The 24,978-nt window shown below is 36.4% G+C and overlaps 1 protein-coding gene across 1 annotated transcript in view; it reads left to right on the top strand.

Moving 5' to 3' along the window:
- The window catches only part of LOC306855737 (calcium/calmodulin-dependent protein kinase type II subunit alpha-like), a gene marked incomplete at its 5' end in the record, with an annotated part of 42,857 nt that overhangs the window by 834 nt on the left and 17,045 nt on the right, over positions 1 to 24,978 (top strand). Inside the window, 6 exons of the mRNA XM_079394569.1 lie at positions 482 to 576; positions 14,346 to 14,405; positions 15,742 to 15,796; positions 17,726 to 17,791; positions 18,192 to 18,264; positions 22,311 to 22,413. Of these exons, the coding sequence (XP_079250695.1) occupies positions 482 to 576; positions 14,346 to 14,405; positions 15,742 to 15,796; positions 17,726 to 17,791; positions 18,192 to 18,264; positions 22,311 to 22,413 (452 nt within the window). The remainder of the gene's footprint in view (positions 1 to 481; positions 577 to 14,345; positions 14,406 to 15,741; positions 15,797 to 17,725; positions 17,792 to 18,191; positions 18,265 to 22,310; positions 22,414 to 24,978) is intronic.

Below are 24,978 nucleotides of genomic sequence, written 5' to 3'. Positions count from 1 at the left end.
TGAATAATTACACTTAAATTCAGATACCTGTACGTTGATGCATATAGTGCCAGTAACAATGCTATGAATTGTTGAGGCAGAAGTACAAAAAAAAATCTGCTTGCTTCCCTCTTTCCATCCACCCACTCTGTACTACAGCATTTTTTTCCTGAGCGAGTGCACTGTATACTTGTTTTCTTGATTTGAGAGCATGTAACACCTCTACAGAGATGGGTCTTCAACTCCATCTGGCCTTGTGCCCACTGCTCTACTCCCACACACACCCTCATACTGAACACAGACACGTCTTTTTCTGTGGGCAGTCAAACCGCTTACATAATTGCATTTGTGGGTGGCAATTCAATTCAGACATTGAAATATTGCATAATCCAATATATTACTGCCTGCCTAGCAGGTAAATCTGCATCTTTTGAAGTTTACATTCACAGTGCACTAAATGTTCAACATCCAGACCTTGCTTCCATGTTCTTCTGATTTTTAGGGGAGCCTTTTCTGTGGTGCGGAGATGTCTGAAAGTTCTCTCAGGGCAAGAGTATGCTGCAAAGATCATCAACACAAAGAAGCTGTCTACTCGGGGTAGGTGCTCAGATCAGTCCAACAAACAGTTCAAATGCTATAATAACGCCATCAAGGTTGGGAATTTGAAGTAATCATTACAGTAGGTACTACAGAACATCAGCAGTGGACTCAATTTATAGTTGATTTATTGTCAGTCTATCTGTAGTCAAAATTAAGCCCCCATTTACAAAACTGGTGACTTTTATTTGTTTGTAGGCTCATGTCATATCTCATGTGAGACGTGAATTGCCTCATTAATTAGTCATTAATAAGTCTGTAAAGAACAAAAATGTTACTTTTGAGGACCAAGTCAAACATCATTTTTACCTTTTAACAATCACTCGTTTTCATTTGTGACAAATACGAGGGCGCTTTTAGATATGGCATTCGCTAATGGTGACTAGTGAATGCTGTGTTGAGGTTGAGAGCAAATTCAGTATTAAAATCCCTAAGTGCTCAAATACAGCCGTTGTGCCTTTATTAACATCTGACATGTTAGATTATATAAGTAGGAATTGTCAGAGATGAGGTGGAAGTTTCTCATTTTTGGTCAGTTTAATCATAGTTAATGTTAAAAATGTGTTGTTTTTGCAATGTGGGTATAAATGCTGTTTCATTTCTTATTGTTATTGGAAATAAGTTGAAATAACTCAACTGGAGGGTGCGTATGAAAAGAAATGTATATATATGAACTGAATTGTGATGGTCTGAAGATCCTGGTGTACTATGTATGCATTTGTCTTTTTTTTTTTTTTTAATTTCCGTACAAATGGTGATTGTTGTATGATTGTCATAGCTGAAAAAGGAAGGTTTTTGTTCCCTGGAAGCTGATATTGTAAAAGCTGAAAGTCAAGTAGAGCAGTAGGAGGCAGTGATATACCCTGAAGGCAGCCGCACACCTCCTACACCATGTTGCCAGGCACACATCATGTTATATGCTTCAAATAGTAGCTACTGTACTTGCATTGATGTTTTAATGGGTTTTTAAACAATGCAGTGTGCATGCGATCCATCATCACAGCTAACAGGATTTCTGTCAGTCTGTCAACAGCCGACCAATTCAATCACATTATGTGTTTGTTTTATTACTTCATAATACTAATGCATATTCTGAGAACAGACATCTCTATTCTATTCTATTCTATTCTATTCTATTCTTTATTTTAATAGACCGGTTTCTGTGTGTGTGAAACAGAGGTAGTAACATTTGGTGAGAAAATAATGTGAGATATCCAGAAGAAGAAATGATAAACCATTCTTCTTTTTATTCTGTTCAGTACACAACCAAACATGTTGGCATCCTTGCACAATTTCTTCCAAAAAACTGTTGAAATTAAAACATTTGCTATCCATATATATATATATAAGTGTGCAGTTGAACAAAACAAAATTAGCAAATTCCACACAGAGGAATTCTAAAATGGCCTGGTCAATATTATTGACATCTTCTAGAGATAGTTAAAAATAATTAGATTATTATTTTATTTTTATTTTTTTTACTTTGCAACTGAACTTTCTTGTGGTGAGATGAAAGTGCCTGCAGTATAATAATCATGCATTCAGCCAATCCGAATAGAGAAAATGACTCATTCTCCTGTTTGTGTTACTGTGTACCGCAATGAGCATGAACAAAAGAAAGAAAACCAGAGCACTCTCTGAGGTCCTGCACAAGATTATAGCCAACCACGGACACGGCTACAAGTGCAGCTCCAGAGATCTCGATATTCCTCTTTCCACCATACTTCATGTTAGCAAGATGTTTAGGGCTCATGGTATTGTAGCCAACAGCACTGCACATAGCCACATAAGAAGACTTGATAGAAGATCGCAGTGAGGAACTATTTGAATGGTGGAGAAACACCAGATTGAAGATGACCTTCAGACACAAGGTATGACAGTTTCTTGCACCAGCGCACTCACCCAGCAACTTGCATCATCTGTCAAAAACTCAAAGAAAGGGAGTTATGTGGTAAGAGAAATACATGAGGACCCCACCGACATAAGAAAGCCCGATTGCAATTTGCCAAAAATACTTATGGAAGAATGTCCTGAGGGCAGATGGGTAAACCATACCATCTCTATATTTACAGAAAACAAAATTAAGCCTTCTAACAAAAGAACATATTCCCTACAGTCCCACATGGAGGTGGTTCAGGGATGGTTTTTGGTTGCTTTGCCACTGGGTGCCTTCATTGTGTGCAGGGCTTCAATTTCTGTGTGGGAGTTTTGCAGGAATATCTACACATTCCCGCAGGTTCTGCGCTCATGTCGTGGGAAATTCCCACAAGCCTTTCAGCTTGAAAGACGATCGGGACAGATGATGGAATGTTTCATTTACATGTGTTTTCAAGTCCAATTTTAACATTCAAGCACAAGAAGACAGAAAAATCAATACAGGAAATACAGTACTGGCGCGTTCTCTGGGAGACTGACTTCTGCGTGCTCACACCCAAAACTGTACCGAGTGTACTACAGTTATTTTTTGCATCTGTTTGCTCGTAAACGGCCAAATACATATAAAAATGACCGTCTTGACGAGTATTACTGCAAACACAGTCTGTTATATATAAGGTGAATGTTGAGAAACAAAACGCACGAGTAACACTATTAGATCTGTGCACAAAGTATTAAAGAGACAGCTGCCTAAATAAACCTGCTGCTGTCTGGTTCATTAATGTTTATTTATACAGTGAAAACTGTCCAGTGTTATTTTACAGTTAAATACATTTCTGTAGTATTTTTGCACCTGAATATTACTGTTAGACCTACCTGAAAAACTTAAAGCACTGTTAAGTTTCTTTTTTATCTTGCTGCTGTATTTATTACGTCCGATTGCTTGTCATTTATTTGTTCTTATTTTATTACTGACTGTTTGCTTGTCTTTTTTTTGTTAAAATAAATTTTGAAATCAAAGTTTCTTATGCTGTCTGTAAGCTATTGTCAGAAAGAGTGTCAGAAAGCTGGGTCTCCATCAAAAGTCATAAATCTTCCAGTATTTTTTAGTTGATCCTAAATTCACTTCAAAAAGCACCCAGGCAGACAAAAATTCTAGACTGTTCTGCAGTGGCCAATAATGAGTCTATATCTAAATGACATTGAAAGCTTGTGGAGAGGCCCAAAAACTGCAGTTATGGGAAGGCACCAATCTAATATGAGAGAACTTGATTTGCACAAGAAGAGTGGGCTAAATCTTCCGTACAGAGGTGCAGAAAGCTCGTTTATGGTTTTTGGAATTGCTTGATTATATTGCTGTTCTAGCAGATATTAAGTCTAAGGTGTCAATAATTTTCTCAATGAAGTTTTTTGTTCTGAATCAAAAACAAAGGTCCTGTAATACTGACAGTGAAATAAAAAGTTGGAGAGCAAATATTCTTTTCAAATTTCTAATTAATTTTAGGTAAAAATGTGGGTTATTGTGAAAAAAAGTACAAGGGTGCCAATATTTTTGGACACAACAGGATGAGTAAAATTTTGTGAATTTACAGAGGCTTAAATCACAGATTTCACATAAAGACATGTAGGCAATGAAATTCTGACCAAGATAAACGTCAATAATGAGAAAAAATATGGTCAACACAAAGTATTTGGTTGACTGAAAGTTTTGGGTTACTAACTGGATATCATGGGGAAGCCTGGGCAGCAGTGGTTAGTGAAGGTATACCAGTCCTCGAAGTTGCCTGCCAGGGATTTTATGACAAGTTAAGATGTAACTCTACCTCTCTCACGTACCCTATCAAACCAGTACTGTACTTGTTCATACACTCTAGCAGTTTTAGCATAGACTGTGAAAAATGATCAGACCTGCTCTCTCTGTAAAGCAACTATTGAATGAAAATTTTGATTTTGTGTTGTTAACACTTTAGTTTAGGGGCCAATTCTCACTGGTAACAAGTTGCTTATTAGCATGCCTATTATTAACATATTAGCTGTTTATTAGTACTTATAAAACACATATTCTGCTTGCCTATATTTTACATCCCTACTCCTACCCAATACCTTACTAACTATTAATAAGCAGCTATACTTTACTACAAATTAACATACTACCTTACTAACTATTAAGAGTTTATTGAGGCAAACGGCATAGTTAATTGTTTGTTAATAGCGAGAATTGATCCTTAACATAAAGTGTGACAGATTTTGTTTTCAAATGTTTTCTATACAGGGCAAGGGTATACTTCTTTACTTGGTTTCACTTCTTGTTTCGGTGCGTAAACTCAGATGAAATCCTGGAGGTAACTATGCATTACAAAATTTACTTTGTCTTACTTTCATCTCTGTTCTAGTCTGAATAATCTTGGAACTTTTCATTATAGCTGATGTCAAGTTACTGTCTCCTTAAGATGAATCACTTTGTTGCATTCCTCATTTGTAATGTACTCTTATTAGAAAGCATCAGCTACATGATTAAATGTAAATGTAGTGATGTGTCAGAGGAAAAGTGTAATCTACCTGACTCGTGTTCACAGGATCACACTTCAGATAACAAATTAAACTCTGAAACTTTATATGTAAAGAGTAATTGACACCAGATTACTGAATTATTGGAATATAATTCACTCCCAGCTTTATGGTCATTTAACCACCTTGTGCATTATTATTATTTTTTTTTTCAATCATTAAAGGTCCGGATTCCCTATTCTGCTTCTCAAGACAAATGTCTTATTTCAGGTTTTAGTCATTAAAATGGTCTTTTGTGTATCTTGAGTATGGGAAAAAATGAATGCTTGACCTAGTGTGTAAAATTCAAAGAATGTATTTTGGAACCCCCACCCATTTAAGATGTCATCCTTCAAGATGTGTGATGTCATGATGACAGCTAATACTTTTTTGCCAACAGTACATGGCTTTATTCTGTCCTGGACCTCCCATCTCATTGCTCATTTTCCCTATCAGCTTCCATCAACTCCTTCAGCTGGTCATCCTGGTTCTGGGTAGCTTCTGTCTCTGTTAGTACTGTTGGTAAGGCAAAATTCCAGGATTGGATCTTCATTGTGTGCATGCAGACAGACTTTCTGGTTCATGTATGGATCTAGATAAAGAGAAATGTACTACTTTCATTCTTTAGTTTCTGTATTGAATTTTGACCTGAAGTGCTGTAACCTCAGAGTCCATCTAATGAGTCAGGGGGTTATCTTTCTTGCATAGTCAGTAAACATCACTAAAGGTACACCCTCAAGATAGCGATGCCCTTTCGAAACTGCCTAGACAACAGCAAAATGCTACTTTTGGAGGTTGAATAATTTGGCTCCCGAATGTCCTTTATTAACCCATGCCATTTATAATTCAAACATACTTTTGGCCTGCATGACAGCTAGATGTTAAGCATGTTCCTTATGAGGCCACAAAAAAATCCATGTGGTGGGAGACAGTCTTTTTTTTCATGGGCTTTGAGCTCGTTCTCTTCAGCCTAATAGTTTTGCTTTGCATGTCATGCATGGTCCTTATCTTCCTGCAAATGAAGGTTTGCTTCCTCTTCTGGTGGATCAACCTTGCATTTTATAGAGCCTACTCAATGATTTATAGACATTGGGCACAGTCTCTAATATATTGATGGGGACCCTGAATTGTGGCCTTGAGTTGTTCTTCTACTTTTGTGAGGTATTCGGTTGGAAGGAATGCTACCAAGAATGTCCTATGGATCTTGATCCTCTTAGCTATTCACCAGCTTTGGGCATGTCCAGAGAGAACAACATTGAGTGTTGCAACAAGCTCTGTATCTGACAGTTGCCAGCGATGTTCGCATTGCTCAATGAACATTGATTGTCTCACTAGCAGAGCCAAAACGATGAAATTCTAGGTTAATGGGGGTCTAATATTGGAAACAACTGGCATATTTGATGGTGTCTCTTCATTCTCTGAAGAGGTTGCTACAAATGGAAAATGGAACACTGGGGTGCTTGGCTTTCCTGAGATGAGCCGCTTCCTATTTCCAATGTTTCACAACTCCTTGCTCTAATTTGGCCAATGATCTGTGCTTAAATGTTTGATATCTTCAAATTGATGACTTAACTTACTTGCTTCAGTGGGGTTCGAATCCCAGCTGAGACAGGAGCTCCTTGGGTAGGTGCGAGTGTGTTTGTTATCCCTGTGATGGACTGGTAATCCATTAGCAGCATCCCACAACCCTGCATAGGACAGATTGCTGCTTTATTTTTAGATGACTGAGAACTATTTAAAAAGTGGCAACACTATTATAGGCAACAGAATGGAGTTGAGTCAAAATTATATGCTGGCATGGATTCTAACTATCATAACGCTCCATTTACTGTCACATCATGTCAAAATCAAATAGAGCCCATTGTAATCAAAAGACACCGTCTGCACTGATTATGTCGCATCAAGTTGTTGACAGTAAACAGATACCCCCCATTCTTTGACACACTACACACTTACTCTACTTTCAACAACAGAACAAATAAAAGAGGTAAGATTTATCATAAAGACAGCATTAAAATTGAGCATTTTTCTTGCTCCAGTCACTGGGCATTTAAGACAAGACATGATCTAAAATTTTAAGTAATGCTTAATAAAATACTATGCTAATATTAAGTATTTTTTAGCATCACGATTAAACTGTGAAGTATTACTACTGAAAATGTGTTTAATAAAATAACCGAACATTGACGGACAGCATTTTACATAAATATATTTTTATTCAATGTTTAAATTGTAAATGCATTATAACTTAATTAAGAGCAAAGGTAAGTAAAAAATAAATCAAATTTATTCATGCAGGTTTTTTCAGTCCGTAGATATAGCTCTTCCTGCCAAAACAACACACATACTGTATATGTTACTCTGTAAGTCACTCAACTAAACTAAATTAGTCTCAGCCTCAGACGGGCCGCTGGCTGAACCCGAACGTCTGATGCATATGGCACACTTGGATATGGCATATGGCGTACTTCACTTATATGGCATATGGAAACACTTCAGGAGTTTCGAAGTCGTCATCGGATTGGTTAAATTTTACAGGATTTCCGGGAGACATGTGTGTTGCGTTCTTTAACATTCCGCCTGTAAACAAAGATGCCGTAACGCCAAACTCCCTCATCGAAGAAGAAAGCTGTCATGTTTACAACTGTGACAATGAGCGCTTATCAGTATCAACTAAACTCTGGATTTTCTATGTGAAATATTTACATTTTGTGGCATAGGATCTTTAAAATATGTCCAAGAGTTTTACACACCGGTCTGTTAGTGTGGCGACATTTTCACGCCGCTAAACATGACGCGCCACAAAACTAAACGTAATTGGTTGCTTTACCTGTCAGTCACATGGCCTCTTGGGCGGGCTTTGGCCATTCTAAGCAGACAAAGTTCCCAGACCTTCAGCCGTCAGTCTGAATGTCTGGCTACGCGAGACTATAGCTAAATATGAACTAAAAACTTTCTTACATTCTTTTGGTCGAGTTTCTTTAATGTGTGTGTGCCTTTAAGAAAACGTAGATATGCTCATGATGCTCCTCCATCATGGAGAGAGTTTGCAGTTTCTAGTTTCGTTGTTGCTCTCTTTTAATCAAGTGTTATTCATTGAAAACCATTAGATTGTGTCAGAAACGCTTGATGAACACACAGCCTCAAAAGGATGGCTAAATTTAATTCTCCAGAGAGTTTTGCATTTGTGCATCATCCAAATGAGTGGGTCGACTGAAAGCTGGGATTTCATCGCTCTCCGAGTGCATCAAAATGAGAGGAAATGACCTTAACAAGCCCACCCAAATTAAAGTTTGTTTTCAAAGTAGAAATATCGGAAAAGTCTTCCAAAAAGTTGGTATTATTAAATTAAAGATGAAACTCTCATCTAAACACTCATATTAAGGTTTTGCCTAAACTGACAAGTTTGAAAAGTACTTAAAAGACATATTCATCAAATTCCACATAACAATCCCAAATAACTGAAAATCCCACACATTCAATCAACAAAAAAATAAACAAATTGTAACAAACACGCATGCCTACATTTTCTGTCAAACAAATAAATGTATATGTTTTTACATGGTAATTAAAGTAATTTACATTGTTTTATGGTTGCTCTTGTTGTTAGGTTAAATAATTTGCTGTTTTGTGACATCTGGAGTTAATTTTCTACTCAAAATGACCTATTCATACTTAAATACTATTTACTGATTGTCACCGTCATTATGTATCATGTGCCAAGTACTCAGGTCTCCGTGTTCATTCAGTTAATAACTATATTGAGTCAACATATTACCTTTAAAGGAATAAAGAGTTGTCTACTTGCTTACATATGTGAGTGCAACTGAACCACATTCTTTATAGGCATTGTCTTTATCAGTGTTATGTAGTTTGAGTAAAGTATTGCTTGCTTGAGTATTGCAGGGTACTTAAAATAAGTAGAAATTACTCAAACTCTGCCTGGCCACGTTAAATTTACTTAATTTCCTTTGCTAATATTACATAGATTTTACTTAATTCCGTATTTAAATTTTACTTTAAAAATATGCGTGCAAAAAAAAAATATATATTTTTTTTTCAATGTAGTCAGACAATGGGAGAGAAAGTGTCGGATTGTAGAATTTTATATTGATGTAACAATACTGTATACTGGTGCTAAATATCATGTGAAAAACATTCAGCCTGTTCAATTCTGAGAGAGTGGTTAATTGTGACATTGTGTAGTCCTGGTGGTCATTTAGATTGCTTGGCCAAATTCAAGTGAACACAACATACAAAGGACGTTTGTACACATTCCCAGTTTGTCATCTTTGAACAAAGTGTGAAGAACTTACTAAGCTGAGCCACAGCATCCACAATAGATCTTGTTAAATTAAATTTGGTGAGCACAGAGCTCTTAAAACAGAGCCAGTTAAAGGAGAACGCACCGCCATGTGTTGCACAGACTCCCTACAGGCTGGCACACACCAATGATACCACGGCCAAACGCTGCAGATTTCAAGTTAAATAAAATACTACAGTAAATCCTTCCGACCACAGAGAAAATAGAAAAGCTAACTGGTGCAGCACTGTTTTGATGCTGCCTCAGGTATTTGGCACCTTCCTTTACTAGCATGAAATACCACTATATTAATAGTGTTGGGAAAGTTACTTTAAAAGCAATGTGTTACAATATTTCTGTAACATAGCGAACGAGACGGGAGGCATGCGGATCCATGTGCAAGCCTTTATTAATAGACAAAAACACAGACAGGGTCAAACAAATGGCAAACCGGTATATTGAGGGCAAGACAGACGAGTAGTCAAGTCAAGTCACCTTTATTTATATAGCGCTTTTAACAATGTAAATTGTGTCAAAGCAACTGCACAATATCAAAAAAAGAAAATAGTGTCAATGTAAAATGAAAAGATTAAAAAAAAAGATTTTCAGTTAAAGGCATTTCATTATTGAATTCAGTGATGTCATCATCCAGCTCAGTTCAGTTTAAATAGTGTCTTTGCCAGAGGCGACAGCGGCAAGGAACCAAAACTCCATCGTGACAGAATGGAGAAAAAAACCTTGGGAGAAACCAGGCTCAGTCGGGGGGCCAGTTCTCCTCTGGCCAAACGAACCAGCAGTTCAATTCCAACTGCAGCAAAGTCAGATTGTAAGGGCTCAACTGGTTCCAGTGGTCTTTCCCGATGGCTGTCTTGAATACTCAAGTAAACGGGCGTGGTCTTCGATCCATGAACAATATCCAGAGGGCTTGACAAGAGAGGTAATCCAGGTCCAGGCAGGGGCAAACACAGTCCAAATGGAAGGCAAAGGGTTAATCCAAGATACAAGGCAACCAGACAACAAGGCAACACAAAAAGACTAGACTTAAACTAAAATAAGAAGCGGAAACTAGGAATGGCTCCGTAAAGCAGCTAACACTTGGAGAGTGATAAACGCTGCACAATACTCAGCAATCTGTGAAAGGAAGTCCATGGTTTAAGTAGGGTGTGTGATTGTGTGCTAATTCTCAGGTGTGACCGTGTGATCGTGAAATGGCTGTGTGATCAATGCATTCAGCTGTGTGTGTGTCATCAGTGCAATGGATGATGGGAAATGCAGTCCAGTGCGATGTGTGGTGTGAGAGTCAATATGATGGAGAGGCGCCCTCTAGTGGCAGTCGGATGGAAGGCCATGAACCAGATTCGTGACAATTGCATTACCCCCCTAAAAAATGTAGCTACTTTTTATAGAAAGTAAAATGTTACGTTACTTTTTTATTATTTTTTCTCATCTGGCCTGGGCTTGCTTGTTTGTTTTTAATATAATTTTTTTATATATTTTTGGCAAATGCATTGCCAAATGGGATTAAATAGGATATTTGTGTTATTTAACATTTAATTAGAGCAGGTTTGCTTCATATTCTGAGTTTGCAGTTCACTGTTTTTATTCATTTTGAGGAATGCTGAAAGTTGTTGTGTAAGTGAGAAGAGTAAAATTTGACATTAAATCTACGTAGTAACATCATGCTCACACAGCGCACGCAACACCTCTGCACTTACTCCCGATTTCTCTCAACATGAGAACAGGAGAGCTGTCAGTCAATAAATGGGAAAATGTAGTCACTTATTTAAAAAAGTAACTAAAATGTATTTTTTTATATTTTCTAGAAAATTGAAATTGCGTTACATTAGTAGTTACTAGTAATCTGATTACATAACTTGTGTTACCTGTAATGCATTACCCCCAACACTGATTAGGACATTTGACCCTTGTAAGTACATACCTGTTTACTTAGATGTCATACATTAATTTTGAGGTATACAATAACTGTTTTTAAATTACAGCTCATTTTAATGCTATATTAGTGTCGCGTTGCCAGGCCTTCAGACTGACCGCAGGACATGACAGCTTTCTTCTTTCGTGAGGGAGTTTGGCGTCATTGCATTTTTGTGTCCAGACGGAACGTTAAAGAACGCGACACGCATGTCTCCCAGAAATCCTGTATAATCTAACCAATCCGATGACGCCTTCGAAACTCCTGAAGTGTTTCCAGCTAATTGTGCCATAGGCATCAGACGTTTAGCCAACGTTCCGTGGGCTGAGACTTAATGCTATATAGGGCTAAAGAAATCCCTAAACTTAATATTTTAAGAATAGGCCTATATTGGTGGTGATTCTGATGCCTATGGAAATATATGACATGATGACTTAAAAAAATGATCTACTGAAATCCTTTTGTGATTACAGTATATACAGTACTGTGGAAAAGTAAGTAGATAAAACGTTTTGTCCATCAACTGCATTTTTGTGAAACATTATATGAACAGGTTAGATGGGCAAATGTGAACAAATCGCAGTGAAAATTGACTTTTTTTTATTTTAAAAATCAACATGGAAAAAAACTTATATTCATAAATATAATAATTTATCATGAATTAGTGAGTTTGTTGAATAAATAAAGTAATAATGCAACATTACCCTTTCATGAAAACACACACTTTCATGAAAAAATGCATAACATTAGACAGTTTATGTAACCTGTCTCCAAGCTGTAAACAACCAAGCACATGGATCGTAATGAGAATCATATGCTTTTTGAAAGGTACAACTTCAGACACAAGATGATGGGTCAGGTAAATATTATAAAAGGCATGTGAAGAAACATTGTACTCAACATGCTTACTATTTATTCCCTTAATAGACTTTGATATTCTGATGACAGAAGCTCTATGGCTACAATGAATAGCATCCACCATGTGTCGCCCTGGACCAAAGGAAATACTGTGAACATGTTTTATTTGTGGCTGCAGATGTGGAAAAATTCAGTGGGCATATCCAGGGATTCAAATTTGGGCCAAACCAAAATAAAGTTATATTATATTGCATTTGGAAGATTTTAGAAACAATGTTTGACATTTAATATAGAGAAATAGGTTTTAGGAGCTACAATCTAGTTCATCTTTGCCTGGCTTTAGGAAAACTGTAATGAGAGCCTCTGTGAGGCTTGATGGTAATTCTGATTGTTCATAAAAATAATTAAACATGCTAATAAGCAGTGAGGTCAATTGTGAGGAGAACGTTTTGTAGAACTCGACACAGAAACCATCTGACCCTGGGGCCTTATTATACTGCATATAGCTTTAATTGATTGCACCATTTCTTGAGATTGTGGAGATTTTTCTCGGTTCTTCCTTTTATCTTGCTTAATGCTGAGCATATTTACCTTTAGCAAACATTTCTGCATAGGTAAATCATCTTGAGGGAATTATAATGTGTATAAATCTGAGTGGTATTTTTGAAAAGCACAGTTCATTCCACAGGAATCCACTGGTATCTCTTGGGGTGTTTTCCAAATATTGGGTACATGCTGAGAAGCGTTGGCCTATATTACAACTAGGTGTCAGTCAATAAATGGGATAACAAAGTAACTTGCATTACTTATTTGAAAAAGTAACTTAAATATTGTCTTGTAAATGTGAAATTGTGTTGCTATACTAGTTATGGGGAAAAAAGTAATCTAATTACGTAACACGTGTTACTTGTAATGCGTTACCCCCAACACTGTTTAAATGGGGGTGAATTCTCATCGACCCCCTCTAGTACTGGGTAGTAACTGATTACATGTAATCTTGATTACATAATCAGATTTAAAAAAGTGCTAACACTTTATTTTAAGGTGTCCTTGTTACACACGGTACATGTACTTACTATTATAATTGCTATTAATTATGCATAATTGCATGCAAGTAACACTAAAACAAACCTTAATCCTAACCCTAACCATATAGTAAGTACATGTAGTTAATTAATATTACTCAGTACTTAAATGTATAATTACACTGTAACAAGGACACCTTAAAATAAAGTGTAACCAAAAAAGTGAGTACTTGTAACTGGATTGTATTACATTTTAAAATGCTTATAATCAGATTCCAATTACTTTTTTATGGCTTACATGATTACATATTCACACAATGGCAGAACTCTGAAATGTGCTATTTTGGGACACCATGAATCTGAACTTAAATGCGCTTTTAACATACTATCTCGTAATTTAAAAAATAAATGTATTTAGTCACCATTTGTAGTAATATTTAATGTACTAGTGTATGAAAGATTGGTTCAAGTGTACTACAAGTGGTAAATAAATATATTTTTTTAAATACAGAGATAGTATGTTAAAAATGCATTTTTGTTCAGATTCATGGTGCCCCAAAATAGCACACTTAGATGATCTTAAGTTTATCTTAAGAAGTACTAAATCATTATTTTTAGTATATTAAGTACAAAATTTGAGCACATTAAGTATATTATGGGAGTGCACTTTTTTTCGACCTGGGATATGGTACACAATAATACCATTCAAGGAAATGTTGCCATTAATGTAGAAACCTGTGCTGCATTTAAGATGTTAAGATGTTGCTCATATAGGTGTTGGAATAGCAAACGTCTTGCATATTGTGGAATGGATTTTAAAGCTTTTAATACAAGTGGCTTTGAATTTAGCTTTTTGAAGGAGCCTATGTTGTAGCGGAAGTGGTGTCACATAGTGGAATTAATTCAAATAAATACAGCATTTGATGATTTTTCACAAGAATTTCTGATCGCTTAAGCTGAGATCATTAGAAAATGGACATTTCAACTGTCATTTGTTAAATTATTTAGCCTTTTTTCTCTTTTTTTCTATTGACATTGGTAATGGCCATAGCCGGGTGGTATGTGCTCCAAAAAATGTAACTTTTAAAATGAAGAAACTACATTTTAATGGGATGTATATTTTATATTTTTCACAGCAAAGTAAAAACAGCTGTTTGCTCATGTACTGTTTTGTATGTTGAAAACATTCCAAAATGTATGTGAAAAATCTGTTATTATATATATATTCTAGATCACCAGAAGCTGGACAGGGAGGCTAGGATCTGCAGACTGCTGAAGCATGCCAATATTGGTAAGTTCACCACACACACACGCACACACACACACAAATGTTTACTTAGCTATCTAAATGAGGTGAACTTGTGTTTCTATAAAGCTAATTATAAATACGGAGTGTCTATTTACACTAAGTGCAAATAGCCTGCCTTGTTGGCTGAGGCTAAATACACTAACTCCGCCCACCAGCGTGTGATTGGATTGGTCAACAAAAAGATAGCATCTATCTATCTAGCCTTATAAATATAGCTGCAATTAAGGAACTAAGTAATCTTGTGATTAGCCTTATTATTTTAGACCTATTAGCCATTTATCTGGTTTCATTTCACTAGCCCCAATGGTTCAAAGTCTTGCCAAAATATAGCTTCATGTACTGTTTAGTGTCCTCACTATCTAGTTATTGATGTGATGTACAAATTCAGGGGTGTGTTTGAATGTAACTCGCTGATTAACTACCATAGTGTGACGCATCGCTGGAGAAACTAACCAACTACAACTGTTTCCTGGTTCAACAATATAGGATGGTCGTTAATGACATCACATGCAGATGGAGTAATAACTTCTAAATTGTGAGAGAACAATAACAAGATACTTTTTCTGGAGAAATTGTGTGTAATGCTTGCTGTGACAGAACTTTCTTCCACCATATTCATCACAACTTCATATTTTTCACATTTATTGTGTACGGGTCTCAGACAAAATAGCTTACATTAAACGAGACCAGTCCCATGTCTCTTTGATGTTCTGTTGCAGAGATATGACTGGGTCATGTTGTTATGCAGTTGCTAGTCTGCTCTGAATGGTTGCTAGAGCGTAGCTATGCAGTTGCCATGGTAATACTGGCTACTTGCTGACTTGAGTGAACAGAGTGAAATCTAGTCTCCATAACACTGTGAAGATATCACTCTGATCCGTTTACAGTGTATGTCTACAGGGAAACGGTTGCAATGGGTGTAGCAGCCATGCTGGATGTGGGGAACCTCATGTCCCTCTGACTCTTAAAAAACATGCACTTTTTTCAGCCCGTGTCTACTGAAGCCTATTTCTCCCACAGAAATACATGCATATTAAATTAGATTAAATTCATCAAATTTGTTTTGCTAAATTGAGGTGCAAACCAATCAGCCAAATGACTTCAATCTTAAAGTGATCTTATTTGAAACGTTTTGGAACAAATTTCTGTAGCAAATCTGTTAGGAAGAACAATTCCAGAAACAGTTAAACTCTGAATACTTGCAAGGCAGTGCATGGTATATGTAAGAAAACAATAATGAAACAAAAATGACTTCATGATTATGCTATCTCTCTTTTTTTATTCTCCATCCAAACCACAACCGGCAATCCTTCACCAGTGCGGCTGCATGACAGCATCTCAGAGGAAGGTCACCATTACCTCATCTTTGACTTGTAAGTTTCTCTGACCAACCATACCAGATAAAAGGATGTTATATTATAATGTAATACAAAACATAAACTCAAATGCTGCTGTAGGTTAACAAAGGCTCAAGAGAGTGAAAAACATGATTTGTTTTCAGAAATGGATAAATACCTTTGCTTTCCGCTGCTAATGTCTGGTTTTGTGGGGGTAATTTTTTGCTATAGCGCAGGGTGGATACAATAGATATCTTTCTTCATATTGAAATAATTACAGTACCTACTGACACCTTCATAAAACCATTGTCTTCTTAAAATTGCTTGAGGTTGAAAAGAAGTATAAGGGTGTTTCTTCAACTTCAAGCATTTCAGTCTCCCAGGGATTTTTATTAGAAGTAACGGATTTTAGCTTGTGATGAGAATTTATTTTAATGCGTCCTTGTTACAGATTAATTACACATAAGTACTGAGTAATATTAATTAAAAAGTAGTTAGATACTGTAGGTTTAGAGTCTTGGAAGAACATAATTTAGTGTTATTGCTATAGTAAATGCATGTAATATATGTAGCAAGGAAACAGTAAAATAAAATATTAATCACAATCACATTAAAACTGCTTTGGAGATGTTTTACCACATTGGCTTGACAGTGCCAATATTCTGATTTTGTATTTATAATGCATATGCTACTTCTTCTGACACTAAAACTCTTTTGTCTCACTCATTTGAATTCTGGTTTTCCTAAAACATTCAAAAATCCATATAGACTTACATTATAGGAACCACACAGAAGATTCTAGTAACTGCAGAGCAGCTCCCTCACTTCCCAGCCTAAACATTTTGAAAGCTACTGAGGTCAAGGCATCATTGAACTCTATTAACTTTCATTGTATGGATAAAAAATACACTGAGACATTAATGCATTAATAAATGTTATGATTTTAGTGAAAATGCCACCTATTAGTCAAAAGTAGCAATAATTATTGTATGTAATTTGGGATCAGTAATATTTAAGATTTGTAATGTTTTTTTTTTAAGATGTCTCTTATTCTAATCAAGGCTGCAATATTTGATCAAAAATACAGAAAAATCTTTAATATTGTGAAATATTATTACAATTTAAAATAAAGTTTTTCTATTTGAATATACTTCTGTGATGCAAAGCAGAATTTTTATCAGCCATTACTCCAGTCAAATATTTCCTACCAATATGTAACGTTTTATCAATCCTTTCAAAAATGTATTTAAAAAAAAAGTAAAACTTAAAAAAAAAAAAATTCAACAGCTATGTATATAATTAGAAAAGATTTCTATTTTGAATAAATGTTTAACTGTTTATTAAAAAAAAAAAGTATCACAGGTTCCAAAAAATATTAAGCAGCACATCTGTTTCCAACATTGATAATAAATCAGCATATTTGAGTGATTTCTGAAGGATCATGTGACACTGAAGACTGGAGTAACGATGCTGAAAATTCAGCTTTGCATCACAAGAATAAATACAATTTTAAAGTATATTAAAATAAAACAACCTTATTTTAAATTGTAATAATATTTCACAATATTGCTGTTTTTTCTGTATATTTTATCAAAGAAATGCAGCCTTTATTCTTTAAAAACTATTAAAATTATATATTGTATGTAAAAAATTACTTATATGCAATATCATTTTATCCACTGATGTGCTTGACCGCATATTTGTTCCAGTATATTTATTTCTGTACTGTCAGTTGTTTCTCTTCCAAAGTTTTGGGGAGGCACTGCCTCCCTTGCCTCCTCAGAGAAAACACCCCTGATATACACTGCTGGGAATTGTTAGGAGACAAATTAAGTCAACTATTCAAAAGGGAAAAAGTGAAAAGTTCACAGAGCCAGAAGTTTTGAAGAAACACCCATAAAACAACTGTCTCAAGTCAAATTATACTTTAACTAGTGCCATTTCTTGCTCATTCGTGTGATGCAGAGTAACGGGTGGTGAGCTGTTTGAAGACATTGTTGCCAGGGAATATTACAGCGAAGCAGATGCCAGGTGGGTGGGCTATCAGCACAACACAAATGGGCTGTATGTATAAAATCATTACACAAATAATGGATAATATGCAAATACATAAAAGCACACTAACTCAAATAGTCAAAAAAGAAGTCTCCTTGCCTTGACAAGAGCCAGATAACTCACAAAATTGGCCAAAACTGTCATTTTCATTTTAATCAGACTGCATAACAGTCATTTAGTGATGCAGAATATAGCTTTTTTATTATTATTTTACAGCAAGCAAAATAAATAAAATTGACTGTACAACTGACGTATCAGAATATATACATCACATAGTCATGATGAAATCCTGTGTGGCCAGTATATTCCAATGTACTGTATTTGAGTAACACCCCCCCCCCCCCCCCCCCCCCCCCCCCTCTCTCTCTCTTTGAAGCCATTGCATCCAGCAGATTTTGGAGGCAGTACTTCATTGCCATCAGATGGGCGTTGTGCACAGAGACTTAAAGGTATTTCATTATGATTCATGTTAAACCCCTGTCATAAGCACTCTCATCTCTTTGTGGCCCCCAGACAGAACACTTGCTTCAAAAAATCTCAAACTTTCAGTTATAATTACAACACAAACTTATCATAAAAAAATATATTATGCAATGCTGAAACATCCAATATTTCAAATGAACACAACTTGCCCTAGTGAGGAGTACACTAGGCTCTAGGTCATTTTGTTTAACTAATAGATTACTACTTTAAAACCTTCTCTGCCTTAAAAGATTTAGCCTATTTCACATATACTGTGTGAGCAACACATTTTCATTTTGGTGTCCTTATTAACAGGTTACTACATTCACACTGGTATAGTGAGAGCCACAGGCAGAGTTTTGGCATAGTCTCTATGTGTGTGTGTGTGTGTGTGTGTGTGTGTGTGTGTGTGTGTGTGTGTGTGTGTGTACAACCCGAATTCCAGAAATGTTGGGACGTTTTTTAAATTTGAATAAAATGAAAACTAAAAGACTTTCAAATCACATGAGCCAATATTCACAATAGAACATAGTCTAAGACACATAAAAGGGATGTCTTAGAGAGGCATAGTCTCTCGGAAGTAAAGATGGGCAGAGGCTCTCCAATCTGTGAAAGAGTGTGGAAAAAGAATGTGGAATACTTGTGGAAAACACAGTTCAAATTGCAAAGGCTTTGGAAATCTTTTTGAAAATCTCATCATATATAGTGCATAACATCATCAAAAGTTACAGAGAAACTGGATAAATCTCTGTGCATAATGGACAAGGCCGAAGACCTTTGTTGGATGCCCATGCCCCGTGGTCTTCGGGCCCACAGACGACACTGCATCACTCATCGGCATGATTCTGCCACTGACAGATGCCAACTAAAGCTCTATCATGCAAAAAGTGAACATGGTCCAGAAGTCTCGTCGTGTCCTGTGGGCCAAGGCTCATTTAAAATGGATTGTTTCAAAGTGGAAAAGTGTTCTATTGTCAGACGAGTCCAAATTTGACATTCTTGTTGGAAATCACAGACACTGTGTCCTCCGGGCTAAAGAGGAGGGAGACCTTCCAGCGTGTCATCAGCGTTCAGTTCAAAAGCCAGCATCTCTGATGGTATGGGGGTGCACAAGTGCATACGGTATGGGAAGCTTGCATGTTTTGGAAGGCACTATGAATGCTGAAAGGTATATAAAGGTTTTAGAGCAACATATGCTCCCCTCCAGATGACGTGTATTTCAGCAGGACAATGTAAAACCAAATACTGCAGCTATTACAACAGCATGGCTTCGAAGTCCAGGTGCTGAATTGGCCTGCCTGCAGTCCAGATCTTTCACCTATAGAGAACATTTGGTGCATCATTAAGCGAAAAATACGTCAAAGATGACCACAAACTCTTTAGCAGCTGGAAACCTATATCAGGCAAGAATGGGACCAAATTCCAACTTCAAAACACCGGAAACTCATAACCTCGATACCCAGACGTCTTCAAACTGTTTTGAAAAGAAGAGGAGATGCTACACCATGGTAAACATGGCCCTTCCCAACTATTTTGAGACCTGTAGCAGGCATCAAATTTGAAATGAGCTAATTTTGTGCATAAAATTGTAAAATTCCTCAGTTTAAACACCTGAGTAAAACCATCAGCACCCTTTATAATGGGGTCTATAACTTATACTAAACCTCTGTTTCGTTTAGTTAAATGTTATACTTGCACTGCCTTTGGTCAGGTCGAGTGTCTGGATTGCAGTCGCAGATGAAAGTCTTAATGGTTTCAAAGTTTTGGACTCCCGATCACGTTCTTCCGGGTTGAAGAGTGATGAATTCCAAAGATGTTCTGAGGTAGAAATGTTCTTCCAAGTAGTGAGTGGAAAAAGAGCTAAGAAAGAAATCTGCTGAAGTCCAAGGAGCTTGGTTGAATGGAAAGACAAGGCCGCAAGGCCTGGCACAAAAACTTAGAGGGTACAGAAAAAGTTCTAGCTCACATCCTCTTAGGATCTAACAAAACCGCAGACAACCGGGGCGTCTCTGAAGTGAGAGCTTTATCTGCTATAGAGGTCACACCTCTGGGGTGTCAAATACCCAATGGAGTCCTGGATTTTTGGAGGAAACGTTTTCTGATTCTTTGTCTCTGGACATGGTAATTTGCATAGGTAATTCAGCTGGGTTATTGCACGAACTTCTAAAGATTCTTAAGACACTAATATGTTGCATATCAACATGTAATATTCACTCTCAATTAGATCATCCGAAGACAAATTGATAGAGACTAAACATGATACAGCTAGAGTGATATTAACTAGTGATCTATCATAAGTATGCATAAAATGGTGTACAATACACAAAAACATATACAAGAACTGTAATAATATACACAATGACCTGACGATATGTGTGTTCATTCAAAGAAAGGTTTTTCTATTAATTAAGTAGAGAAGATTCCATTTTATGACGTAATGTGTCTTTCCTAAGAGGAAGTGTTGCTCTACCCGCATTCCATTGAGCAATAAAACAAGTGTTATCAGATGGGTTGCCATGAAACCTTCTACCTTCTTAGGTGTTAGATGTATTTCGGGGGGGAAGGGTCCACAGACCCTCATAGTTGGCCTTTTGGTTAGGTGAGGGGGCATAAGAGATTATTTGTTAAATATAACACATAGTTGTGTGTCTGGTTGGTCCAAATGTTACATCAAACTAACCTTTATTTATAAAATGCTTTCAAAAACACAAGAGGTTATCTGTAGTAAGTGTAAAAAAGGTCAGCAGAGGTGGCTTTGTGGTATTTGTTAAAAGCCTCACAGAAACATTTTGCCCAAGCTGCTCAAGTACAGAGCTTTTCAGTAGTTCAGATAGGATGACATGAAAGCATGGGTAATTTTCTCCAAATCGTTAAAATTGAGGACAGATTTCAGTGTTGAGACATTTGGAAATGGAAAAAATTTTAGAGACCCAAATGACAAAAATGACACCCATATTTTTAACATTGGAGTGCTTATTACCACTGCAGAGACTCAAAACAGAAACATCAATGTTACCGCATCCATTCTGACCAAAAAGAATTAAAGAAATTTAGCTGGACGAAAGTTATTAGCCAACCAACATTTAGCATCAGCCAAAAGGTCATGAAGGGATTTAACAAACAAAAAATAAATAAATAAATGATGACCGTGCTTCAATTTTTTTAATTGCCTCAAATGAGAGCATATATAAAGAGAATACAACAGGTCCTAAGACGGGCCTTGGGGCACCCCGCATCTGATGTGGACAGGTAATGATGAGCAATTCTTCATTCTAAGTGAAAATGTTCTATGCTTTAAATAATAGGGGAAACACTTAGGACCAATCTCTGAATGCCAATATGCACTGCCTGAGATACACTCATGGAGATTAATTATGATGTTAAAATACCATAATTAATAGTATCGAAAAAGCTGCATCTAATAATATCTAATAACATTGAGGCAACACAATTTACAGAATTAACCCCAAGAGAATATAAAGGCATTGCACTACCATACTTCTAATTGAACCAGTCCAGTTTGTATAACATTTACATTTAGCTGACGCTTTTATCCAAAGCGACTTACAATTGCTATATATGTCAGAGGTCGCACGCCTCTGGAGCAACTAGGGGTTAAGTGTCTTGCTCAGGGCCACATTGGTGTCTCACAGTGGATTCGAACCCGGGTCTCTCACACCAAAGGCATGTGTCTTATCCACTGCGCCATCACCACCCTATAAGTTTAGATAATAGTTTAAAGATGTTCTACTAGTTTGCACTTGATTATACAAACTTGTGCGCTTGTTCTACTTTTAAGCATTTGATGTGAAAGTGCTAACATTTTCCACACAAGTAATGGTTGTTTCTAATTATGTGAGGTGTACAAATAATTACAAAATGTATATTCCAACTGGCTTTTGAACAAAAAAATTTAGTGAAATACCACTCCAATATTTCAAATAAGTTGGAGGAATAAAACAACTGCATATTCATAACCACTTTAACCATTAATCTTTTCCCCTTTTTGTCCCGTTTGTTTCCATGTTTCTAGCCAGAGAACCTGCTTCTGGCTTCCAAATCCAAAGGTGCGGCTGTGAAGTTAGCAGACTTTGGCCTTGCCATTGAGGTTGAAGGGGACCAACAGGCTTGGTTTGGTAATGACCCATTTATTATACCACCAAACCGCATTAATATAGAATTGAAGAAAACATAGATTAACACTCCAAAGGTATATTTATATAATATTAAGTTTGGGGACCAGTTCTTACTATTAACTAACTATTATCTATGACTTTTGCCTCAATAGACTCCTAATTGGCTGCTTATTAATAGTTGTTAAATTAGGTATAGGGTCGGATTAAGGGATCTAAAATATGCTCATGCAGAATACGGCATTAATATGTGCTTCATAAGTACTAATAATCAGCCAATATACTAGTAATATGCATGCTAATAAGAAAATAGTTAATAATGAGAACTGGTTCCTAAAGTGTTACATTATTAAGTATATGAAATGCAGTGCCATTCTATTCACTTTTAAATTATTGTTAATATTTGCACCTGTTTTGATTCTGATTTTAATCTTTATGCATTTTACACACACACACACACACACACATACACACACACGTCTGGTCAGCTATCCTTGTAGGGACTCTCCATAGGCGTAATGGTAATGGTAAAGGTAATGGTTTTTATACTGTACAAACCATACTTTCTTACAGGAAACTTTCTGCATTTTTACTTTCTCAAAAAAACACGATAGGTGACACGAGTCCCCATGAGTCTGTGTGTATTCAGGTTTAAGTCCCCACCAGGATATATAAACCTGTACACAAACCCATATGAATTTATGTTCTCTTTCATATGAGTCACTTCAGTGCTGCGTCATTAGCTGGCCGTATGTGAACTTAAGCTCTGCCCCTCTGGATGTATGTTTTGATGTGCATATCATTGGGCCTTACTGCCATGCTGTTCAGATTTCAGTGGGTTTTAACACGCCTCATAAAGGAGACAAAACATCCCTCATGTAATATATGCTCAATTGACTTTACCTTCATTACATTGCATGCTCTGAATCAGATCTACAGAACTACCTAAGTAGTCTTCATTTGATACTTTTTACTGTTACTCAAGTAATTACTATCATTATTACTTTTTCTTCTACTTGAGTAATTATGAACCGTTGATACAAGACAGGATGGATCCATGCATTCATGCTGTTTATGATAAATTCTGACCCATCTGAATGTTGCTGCAGAAATCGAGACTCATTAGACCTGGCAACCTTTTTCCAATCTTCTCTTGTGCAGTTTTGGCGAGATCATGTGAACTGTAGCCTCAGTTTTCTGTTCTTAGCTGACAGGAGCGGCACCCGATGTGTTCTTCTGCTGCTGAAGCTCATATGCTTCGAGGTTTGATGTGTTGTGTGTTCAGAGATGCTCTTCTTTATGCCTCGGTTGTAACAAAGTGTTTTTTTTTGTTTTTGTTTTTTTGAGTTGCTGTTGTTTTTCTATCAGCTCAAACCAAGTCTGGCCATTAATTCTCCTCTGACCTCTGGCATCAACAAGGCATTTTTGCCCACAGAACTGCCGCTCACTGGATATTTTCTCTTTTTCAGACCATTCTCTGTAGATCCTAGAGATGGTTTATGTGTCAAAATCCCAGTAGATCAGCAGTTTCTGAAATACTCAGACCAGCCCATCTGGCACCAACAATCATGCCACGTTCAAAGTCACTTAAATGAACTTTCTTCCTCGTTCTGATGTTCGGTTTGAACTTCAGCAGATTGTTTTTCCATGTCTACACGCCTAAATGCATTGAGTTGCTGCCATGTGATTGGCTGATTAGATATTTGCATTAACAAGCTGTTGAACAGATGAACCTTATAAAGTGCCCAGATATATCACACTCATGATATTGCTGTGTCTAATTCAACAAATTCAAAACCTTACACGATTTTAACAACCTAATTTATTTGCTAGTTTATGCAAGTAAAATCTTTTACAGGAGTGATAATATGTATTGTATCCAGCTAGTGTTATGCTGCAGTGCTCAGTATTTTAAATAATGTTATTTTGTAATGATTTTTAGAACATTACTTTCAATCATTTGAATTCTTAGAATCTTAATTCTTATTTATACAATCCCCTGTTTCATTCTAATTGGCAGGTTCTTTAATTTCTTCTGAGTAGGTTTAGAGTTGACAACCAAACAAATACAGTCTGGTTTAACTCGGGTTCTGCAGTTTCAGAATTTATATACAGATTCACAATCTTAGTATTTTAAAAAAGCTTTAAATATCAATTCTAGACCTTACTGAATGTAAATGTGAATATTCATTTAAATTAAAGGCTTGTAGTAAAAATATATTCCTATATAATGTAAACACAATAAATAATCATCAGCAAAAGCCAGGCAATTTTTCCAAAAAAGTTTAACTGAACCTCTTTAACACCATAAAGTCACTCCCCCTGTGTCTCTGGCTCAAGAAAGATCAATTTGCTCAGAGCTGATTGGTCAGATAATTTCTGTAATTTCAGTCTGTGATCTCTGACCTTTGATCAAAACCAGCTCCAGACCAGGTATTGATTTCATGGGGTCCTTAAGAGTGACTGGAGACTTAAGTTGTTCTTATAATAGTGTATCTGTGAATTCTGTTATTTCAGTGCAAATGTAGTTATCACCTTTTATTTGTCCTTTTTTACATTTAGCTCATT

The sequence above is a fragment of the Barbus barbus genome (genome assembly GCF_936440315.1).
Source record: "Barbus barbus genome assembly, chromosome: 36".
NCBI lineage: Eukaryota > Metazoa > Chordata > Actinopteri > Cypriniformes > Cyprinidae > Barbus > Barbus barbus.
The sequence above is the reverse complement of the archived record's forward strand: the minus strand, read 5'-3'. Positions and strand labels throughout refer to the sequence as shown.